Source organism: Vulpes lagopus, chromosome 20 (genome assembly GCF_018345385.1).
Source record: "Vulpes lagopus strain Blue_001 chromosome 20, ASM1834538v1, whole genome shotgun sequence".
NCBI classification, from domain to species: Eukaryota; Metazoa; Chordata; class Mammalia; order Carnivora; family Canidae; genus Vulpes; species Vulpes lagopus.
Genome location: NC_054843.1, coordinates 13,757,187 through 13,767,284, shown reverse-complemented (window position 1 = coordinate 13,767,284; position 10,098 = coordinate 13,757,187). Strand labels below are relative to the sequence as shown.

General features: G+C 33.8%; 1 protein-coding gene across 1 annotated transcript; it reads left to right on the top strand.

The window, feature by feature from the left end:
* The first annotated feature begins 372 nt into the window (after positions 1-372).
* On the top strand, positions 373-9,549 carry LOC121479341 (keratin-associated protein 6-1-like). The gene is made up of 3 exons (XM_041734895.1): positions 373-477; positions 959-1,008; positions 9,082-9,549. The coding sequence occupies exons 1-3, from the start codon at positions 373-375 to the stop codon at positions 9,359-9,361; spliced, it is 435 nt and encodes a 144-aa protein (XP_041590829.1). The 3' UTR covers positions 9,362-9,549.
* Positions 9,550-10,098: the final 549 nt, after the last annotated feature.

Sequence of the window (10,098 nt, the reverse complement as noted above, 5' to 3'; positions counted from 1 at the left end):
CCCCCTGGAATGAAAACCTAAATTAGGTTTAATTACATTCTATAACACATACTTGTTCAATGTGTAGGTTACATTTGTTTCCTTATAATTCTCTGGGCTTGCTAGGGCCAAACCTTAGGCATAAACACCTGAAAAAAAATTGTTGCCCTTAGAATGATGAAGGTTTTTCTTTTCTTTAATGAAAAACTCTGTGGTAATAAGACCAGTGAGTCTGTGTTGTGTGTTCCACCCATTCTCAGTAGTATATGAATGTCTCAGGGTGGAATATGACATTCAGACTCTAGAAACCTCCACCTGCTTCACTACTGAAATACTGAATCCCAGCTTCTAGACACCATGTGTTACGACTACTACTGAAACTCATGTGTAGCTATGGCTCTGGCTCTAGCTATGACTGTGGCTATGGTTCTGGATATGGCTATTGATATGGCTCTGCTTCTGGCTATGGATACAGTTCTGGATATCATTGTCTTTGAGGTAATGAATACAGGTCTGTCTTTGGCTCTCTGCTGTGGCTACCAGCCATTTTGCAGAAGATATTATTCTCCTGGCTGAAATAATTTAACTGGAGTGCACCATTTCTTTTAAAATTATTATTCCAAGACCATTTCTATTTCAATGTGTCATAATTGCATTAGAGCCCACTGAAGAGAGAGTAATCAGAATCTGCAAAAAATGGGTAGCCTTCTTAAAAGTCCCATTTGCTATTGAGGGAGCTGAGTTAACTCATAATGTTCCTATAAGGCAGAAAACCTCATTTTGATCATACCGCAAGTATAAAAACTCACTACCTTCTATTCTGTGTGTCCATGTTGCAACAATTTCCAAATAACTGTGTTTTATGGGTCCTAACAAGTTTGTGTGCCTTGTATGCCAGATGTACTACTGACTTCATAAATGAGCAAGGATAATTAATGTTAGCAGTTTAATTATTTATGTCTGGCTTTCATTCTAATAGACCAATACCCATGACATACTAAATGTTGCGTATCTTGAAATTCATCCTTGGTAAAAGAAAACTTCTTTATTGGCTGAGTCTTGTGTTCATAATTCATTTTACTCAAGGGTTTGTCTTAAATGTTTATGTTTCATGGTCCTGGGTCTGTCCATTTCTTCCTTTCCATATTAATAAACACTTTATGCACTCATCAACACACGCACACATAAATACTGGATATCACTGCCTTTGTAGTTATGGACATGTGCTACAGAAAAATCTTTTTTGGAAAGTGCTAATGGTGAAAAAGCATGTTGGAAGAAGAGATACAAAAGGCTCAATAGTTAATATATAAATGACCTAGAGACTGGCTGAATGGTCCTGCATTTGGATGGTGGCATAGATAATGAAAGGGAATAGATGAGTGTAAGGAACTCTGTGAAGGTAGAACCTGTAAGACCTTAAACATCTACAGTGAAGGAAAAAGTAGAAAAACCTAGAGACATTAAGTACTAAAAAAGCATATATTTCTTCTTAGCACTTAGAATTATGAGGCATTTAGGGTGATATATATAGTTACATATCTGAAAGATTGGTATTCCAACATTATTAGGATTATTATTATAGATGTACTCTGTGTCTTTCTAGAAACACTAATCTGGTGAATTGATGATCATGACATACAAATTTTTTGACACAAGTGTTCTTTCTAATATGTGACACCATCTGAAACAAGAGTAATTTCCTCATTAAGTGGTCTTTTACTAGATGTGTCTAAACCTAGGCAAGATCACTCATTACTAGAGTTAATTCAGGAGAAAATTATAAATTCAGGAAGAGTGAATAAAATGATCTTACATACCCATTTCTATCTCCATTCTATTCTAAGATACTATAAGTTAGGAATGAATTTGAACTTTGAAATCTGATTGTGAAAATAGTTAATGCTGACACCAGGAAAATACAGAACTAAAACCTTTTATGTTGCTCTATTAAAAAGGAGAAGCCGGTTATAATGCAATTTGGCTTTGCAAATCCTGTCTTTATTTGAGATATAGAAAGACCATTAAGTTTCATCCATCCATATTAAATAAATTCAGTGTTCTTAGCATCCCTTATTCCTGAAAGAAATTGCAGGTTTGAGCAGAGGAAAAGCAAAATAGGATGAATGGATAGATTATTATTCTTGAAGAAATAGAAATCTAAATATTGGAACAAGTTTTTCAATACCTACAAATATATTCTGCTGATGTTTTTGTTGAGATTGAGTTAAATCTATACATCAGTTTTGAGAGAATGGGAATCTTAATACTGTAGTTTTCAATTCATGAACATGGTATATCTCTGCATATATTTAGGTCTTGTTTGATTTTATTGGTGGATGCTAATGCAATATTGATCAAGAATGATTATCTTTTTCCTCACAGAGTATATATTCTAGCAATATAGAAAAAAATTTAAAAGCAATCAGCCATCGAAATGACTGAATAACATTAATAAATTACATAATTATAAAGTTTTTATAGTGATTAGAAAAATAAACAGTGGCTTGCTATAAAAAGTATCATATGGCCTGCCAAAATTCACACAAGAAAAAATAGACAATATTAATGGGCCTATATCTATCAAAGAAACTGAAACAATAATTATTAATCTTCTAAAAGAGAAACACTAGACCCAGATGGATCCTGGAAAATTCGACAAAACATTTCAAGAATAATTACTCTGTACAATCACTTCCAGAAAATACAGAGGGAATAGTTCATAATCATCAAAACACTGTGGTATTAGTGAAATAATAGACAAATGGATAAGTGAAACAATAAAGAGACTTAGGTAGGCTCACATAAATATAGTCAATGGATCTTTGAGAAAAGGAACAGAGGAAATAGACTGAAACAACTATTCAGATGAAAAAAAATGAAACAAGAATCTACAAACAGACCTTGTACTCTTCAAAATAATTAACTTAAAATGGATCATAAAACTAAATGTAAAATGTAAGAATATAAAACTTCTAAAAGATAACACAGGAGAAAAGCTAATAATCTTGAGTATGGTCATAGTTTAGAAACATCAAAGACGCAATCCAGGAAAGAATTGATAAGTGGACTTTATTAATATTAAAAGCTTTTGGTCTGTGAAGACAATGTCAAGAGAATGAGAGGACAAGCCACAGACTGAGAAAATGTATATATAAAAGACAAATCTGACAAAAAACAGGGTTTATTTATTTATTATTTATTTATTTATTTATTTATTCATGACAGACACAGAAAGAGAGGCAGAGACATGGCAGAGAAAGATGCAGATCACAGAGTATATATTCTAGCAATATAGAAAAATTACATTGGGGTCAGGGAGCCCAATGCAGGACTCTATCCCAGACCCCAGAATAATGCCCTGAGTCAAAGGCAGACACTCAACCATTGAGCCACCTGGGCGTCCCAAGAACAGTTAATCAGAATATACAAAGAACCCTTAAAACTTAATGATAAGGGGGAAAAAAGCACAATCTGACTAAAAACTGAGCCAAAGATCTTAACAAACACCTCATCATGTTTGACATATAAATGATACGTAAATAAGCATAGGAAAGATGCTTTACATTGTATATCCTCAGGGAAATACAAATTAAATAACAATGTGCTACCACTATATGCCTATTAGAATGCCCAAAATCTGGAACATGGATAACACCAAATGCTGGCCAGCATGTAGGGCAATACAAACACTCATTCATTGCTGGTGGAAATGTAAAATGGTACAGCCAGTTGGAAAGACAGTTGGGTGATTTCTTACAAAGCTAAACATACTCATATGATTTAGCTTTTCCACTTATGCCCACACAAAAGAATGTACAGGGATTTTTATAGCAGCTTTTATAACTGCCAAAACTTAGAAGCAAACAAAATGTTTTTTAGTAAAAGAATGGATAAATAAACTTTGGTGCATCTAGACAGTACAATATTATTCTTTGATAAATAAAATGAGTTATCAAGCCACTAGAAGACATGGAGAACTTTAAACACACATTGCTAAGTGAAAGGATGCAATCTGAAAAAGTCACACTCCATATGATCCCAACTATGAGACATTCTGAAAAAGGCAAAACTATGTAAACAGTAAAAATATCAGTGGTTTCCATGAGTTAGTGGTAGCCAGGGGAGGGAGGAGGGATGAATAGGTGAAGCACAGAGGAGTTCCTAACAGTATAATGATGGCTACATGTCATTATACATATGTCCAAACTCATAGAGTGGATAATACCAAGACTGCACCCTAATGTGACCCTAATGTAAACAATGGACTTTGTTTGATTATAGTGTGTCAATGTAACTTCCTTAATTATAACAAATGGTAGAGGGTGTTGGTAATGGGGGAGACCATGCATGTTGGGGGACAGAGAGTATATGGGAAATCTCTATACATTCCTTTTAAATTTCTGTGTGAACTTAAAACTGCTCTGAAAACTTAAGTTTTAAATAATCAAATTTAATATTGCTAAAGAAAAGATCAGTGAGTTTGAAGATAAAACCATAGCAATTACTGAACCCTGAACACAGAGAAGAAAAAACAAACTTTAAAAAGAAGATAAACAGATGCTTTGTTATCTGTGGGGCAATACTGAGTGATATGATATACATATACATATACATATACATATACATATACATGTAAAAATGCATACAGTCTGAAAACTTATATTTCCAGAGAGAGCTCAGGAAAAGTATTTGAATAACAAATGGCTGAAATATTTCTAAATTTAATTTTTAAGAAAAGATACTATAAACCCAGTGACTGAAGAGCTCCACAAGCACCAAGTAATAAGAGTGTAAAGAAAAGGAGAACAGGTGTTATCACAGTCAATATTTGGGTAGACTGAAACATTTTTCATTCTTTTCATTGTTTTAAATAATAATTTACCTTAAAGTAAAAAAAAAATAAACATGATCTATGGATTTATGGCATATATAAAAGTAATATTTATAATAATAGCAAAAGATGGGAGGAAGTATATTGCTATAAGAAGTATATATGTATATATGAGTAAAATGGTATAATATTACTCTGGCACAGTATGGCAAATTGAGATACATACTGTAATCCTTAGAACAGCTATTAAAAATCTATGAAGAAATAAAATGGAACACTAAAAAAAGTGCAAAAGAAGGCAAAAAAATAAGGTAAGAACAGGAAATAACATCTGTAGCAAGCAGAGAAACAAATAACAAGATACAGACTCTCATACAACCATGACAGTAATTACACTAATTGAAATGGTCTCAACACTGCAATTAAAAATAAGACCCTACATCTATGCTCTAAAAGAAACCTACAACAAGCATAAAAATGCAGATGAGTTAAAAGTAAAAGAATAAATAAATATACATTATGCACATAAGTTACTAATATATAATAAACATTAGCTTAGGAAAGTTGGAGTGGCTATATTAATATCAAAGTAAGCCTCAAAACAAAAAATAATACAAAAACTGAATTCTTCAATGAAACATAAAATCTCTAAGGAGCCTGACAATAACATTAAGAATGGAATGAAAGAAAAGATGTGTGCTGCTGTAAGTGGATTTTATGTGAAGTGGTATATTTGAAAAACAAAAAGTGATAAATTAAGATGTATACTTTAATATTTGTAGTAACCAATACATACATTATATCTAATAAGACAATAGAGAAGATAAAATTCAATTTTAAAAAAACAGTAAAATAAGCCAATAAAAATCTAGGGGAAAAGGGTAGATTAGGAAATAGAAAACAAATAACGAGATAGTGTACAGTGAAATAAAACTGTGTCAAAAGTACACTGAATTTTAAAAAAAAAGTACACTGAATTTGAGAGTCAAAATATATTCATTATAAATAAGAATAATTATGATTTGTGACTTATCCACAATATACCCATATTAAATGTAAAAACACAGAAAGACTAATAATAATAAACCTGGAGTGGATATATCATTACCAATCAAATAAACCTCAGAATAAGGCATATTACTAAAGCTGAAGAGTAATATGTCATAATGATAGAAAAATCAATTCCTCAATAACAATTCTAAATGAGTTTGCACTTAATGACAGGATTTCAAAATGAGGTGAAGCATAAAGAATGCTGAAAATAAAAATGGAAAAATTCATAATTTTAACTAGAGATTTCAAAACAATTAGTTTGGCAACTGACATAGAACTAAGTAGACAAAATAAAAAAAGAACTAAGTAGACAGAAAATCACTTTATTTCTGGGAACGGGAACAAATCAACCCAACTGACCTAATTGGCACAGACAGGGTATTATACTCAATAGTGGTAGAAAGTACATAGTTTTCACGTGTATATGGTATCCTCCAAGATCTGTCATAAGCTGGGCTATAAAATAAGTTCTAATAAATTAAATTCAATAAATTAAAAGGAATAAATTATATTGACATTAAATGAAACATCAGGAACACAGAAATATCCAGAAAATCTCCAAAACAACACAATCTAAATCTCATGGATCAAATGTGAAACACAATATAAGTTAAAGTAAAATCTGAAACGATTAAAATGACAGTTAAAATGAAACAAATTGCAGGATTAATATGTCAGCAGAGACTGCAGAATAATTTATGGCTTTAAATGCACATATTAAAAGAGAAGAAAGTTTTAAAATCAAGCTTTAACCCTAAGAGTTAGAAAAAGAAGAATAAACTCTATCCAACCATGTAGAAGAAGGAAATAATGCAGATAAAAGCAGAAATCAACAAAATGAAAAAGAATAAGAGCAGTGAAACCAACATGTACTTTTTTACCATCAATAATTAGTTTTGCCTGTTCTCTAACTTCCTATAACTTGATACAAATAAAAACATATGGTCTGTATATTTGGTACCATCATCTTAGATACAAAATATTTTGTTTGCAGATTTAAGCTCCCTAAGTCCCAAGCTGCCAGTAAATACACTGACACCATTGGCACAATAGGTTAATAATTAAGAAATATTATGCAAAACTATAATGGCTTCCATCATACTCTATGTCACCAACCTGTATCAGGAATCAGATATGTGGGCAGGAATAAATACATAGGGTGATCAGTTTTGCACAATTTAACAAAATTTTCTTCAAATTTACCTTTCTGAGATTTGGTTTCCCTTGGTACTACTAAAATAGAAATTAAAATGACTAACCTATAAATCTGTGGATCCATTAGATGGCACAATTTATGCAAATATCAAGCAGAGATCCAACATATATTTTATGTTGGAGAAATCATTTCCCTATTCTCTTCATATTTCCTCAAAGGAATGATCACCAACTTTAACCAGTCACTGGGTTGGGAAAGTCAAGTTAGCACTTCATAATGGGCTTTTTCACTTTGTGGAGGAAGGAGTACACACCGACACAAAACCAAGAAGTTCTTGCCTCTGTTTGCTTTTAGAAAGCTTGCAGCTAGGGACCAGGGAAGAGAATACCAGTCCGTCATGTTGATCTCCTTTATCATGATAAGCCTACTACATTCAAGAGTAGTAAATGAAAGCATAGTAACTATTGTTTCTTTGTGTTTTACTGCCATTTCTTTATATTATTAGTGGCTAACTATGACTATTAATAAAGGAAATAAAAGTAAGAATTCATCACCAGGAGCTTCACTGAAAGTCAATTAAGCTACCAAGATTGAGACCGTATTATTCAGCATACATTTGGGCCACACATGTGATTCTATGCTATGTGTTACCTTCTGGTAACAGGGACTCTGCCAGGAGATGTCCAGAATATGGCACACTCAAAAGACTCACTGAGCTACACCTCAAAATGAGGTGAGCATTGCTATGGGTATATCAGATTATTAGGCATATCAAGCAGCTACATATAGAGATTCTTACCTGTGAGTGAAAGGGAGAAGTAGGAATATATAATGCAGGGGTGGGATCATATCTGTATAGAGACACATGTTTAAGTGTAGACGCTCAATACAGAAAAATTGCAGTAGAAAATACAATATTTGATAGGCAATAGTGCTACTGTTTTTACCCCGTGACCTGGATCAAACACACATGCACACATACACACACAAGAAGACACAAATGACGAAAAAGAAATGAATACATAGGATAAGCACTACATATCTTGAAAGTTATTAGCTTTATTGAAAAGCAAAACTAGAAATTTTTCCACATGAAAATTGTTAATATTGTATGTAATCAAACATAGGAGAGTAACAAAATTTCTTGATTGATAGGACATTCCACCAATCAGTGCAGTTATGATCCATAGTAATTAAAGGTGAGATTTGGTCCAGTTTGGACAGACAATAGCAATATTTCTGTAACACTTCCAGAGTGAAAAGTCCATTTCATTTATGGGAAAAATTACACTTATATAGTCAAAATCTATCCATTAATAACGTTTCTACTGAGAAGGACACTAAATAACACTTTGTCACAATACTGTGTTTATGCATTTTTCTTATAAAAATATACTCACAAAGACACACAGAAAGGAAACATTTTGAATGAATAAAATATTATTTCATTTATAGACTTGATTGTATTAAAATCCTATTTCCTTATTTGAATTTCTTATCAAGGCAGATGAAATCACTAATATAGAGATTTTGTGCCCTCACCTCTCTGATAATTGGGAAAGAGCTGATTAAGATACAGAGGGTCTCCCAAATTACCTTCATACTGTACTTTAATCTTTATTCTATACTTTAATCTCATCACTTTTAAATAAGCCACACAACACTACTTGACTCTGGCCTGGAACCAGAATTAAAACTATATTATGGAGGGCAATATAATTTGGGGAGGTCAAAGAGATAAAAGGAATTATGGTCAAGAGCAAGTCAATTGAAAGTCCCGAAAACGTTCCCTGAGTTATAGGATATCTGGTTGTAGAATATTAAAGTGAAGATGTGTTATGAAAGATAGCCTTGTAAGTGTGACTCTACCATCTCATTAAAGGTCCTCAATTGGTTAAAGCAAGCCTCCTTAATGCCTTCGGGCCTTAGGCTCTGGTCTTGAAACAACAAGCTAATTAGATGAGTCATAAAATTAGCTAAGGACATGAGCACATGTGGTGAGGCCCCCTCATCCTGAGGCATATAAAAGGCCCTCTGCAAGGAGAAATCCACACTGAAGTAACACTTCACCTCTTCTTCTCTACCTGTACACAACGTCAACAACCAACACCATGTGTGGCAGCTACTACGGGAACTACTATGGAGGCTGCGGCTATGGAGGCTGTGGCTATGGAGGCCTGGGCTGTGGCTATGGCTCCAGCTACGGCTGTGGCTTCCGCAGACTGGGCTGTGGCTATGGCTGTGGCTCTGGCTGTGGCTATGGGTATGGCTCCCACTCTCTCTGTGGCTGTGGCTATGGCTGTGGCTCTGGCTATGGCTCTGGCTTTGGCTGGTACTAACTGAGGTCACGTTGGGAGACTCTCACCCTCCACATCTGGACATGGGACTCGCCAGTTCTGAGACCCACACGTTCTGAGCCTTTGCCTTGGGTGATGATATCCTGTGTGATGAAAGTCCAGTCTGGTCTGTTGTCACCTGCAACCTAACCTACAGAGTCCCCGAATTTGCTGCAGGAAATGGGAGATGGTGATCTTCACCTGTGACCCCTACAGTTTTGCTTTCATCAGGATGATGGTGTCAGAGCAACTCCCTGGATGATGTTTATGCTGGACCTTGTTCCTGGGTTGACCTAATAAACTTGTTCAATCCAAACAGCAACCCTGTTTTTATGTCTGTCATTTGATGTTCCAAGTGTCTAACTGGCATTTTGTGGTTTCAGTATACAAAAAAGTTGACAGTAATCTCCCTAGGGAACTATTTTCCTGATATTTTTCGGTCAGGTTCTTGACCAATTTTTCAGTTGTCCTAGGAAAGTAATTTATTTTTGGTAAACTTCAGCTTCCTCCTCTGGTACTGAGGGAATAAAATTTGTTAGATTGGGTACCTCTTAACACCAAATGCAATATTATTTTATGAATTATGAATTAAGCTATGTGTAGTGTATGGTAAATAATTAAGAAAAATAATAACTTCCCCAATTTTATATTCATGTATCTCTTAAAACAAATGGATCCCATAACAGTCTTTTCTACCTCTAATATTTTTAAAAAAAAATAGTTTAATAAAAGACACAACC

What these genes read in the sequence shown, in the direction of transcription:
- LOC121479341 (XM_041734895.1), top strand. Translation starts at nt 373, where the DNA reads ATGGCTCTGGCTCTAGCTATGACTGTGGCTATGGTTCTGGATATGGCT. An exon ending in TGGATATCATTGTCTTTGAG is followed by an intron (nt 478 to 958) that starts GTAATGAATACA and finishes TCATTCTAATAG; the next exon opens with ACCAATACCCATGACATACT. An exon ending in TATCTTGAAATTCATCCTTG is followed by an intron (nt 1,009 to 9,081) that starts GTAAAAGAAAAC and finishes TCCACACTGAAG; the next exon opens with TAACACTTCACCTCTTCTTC.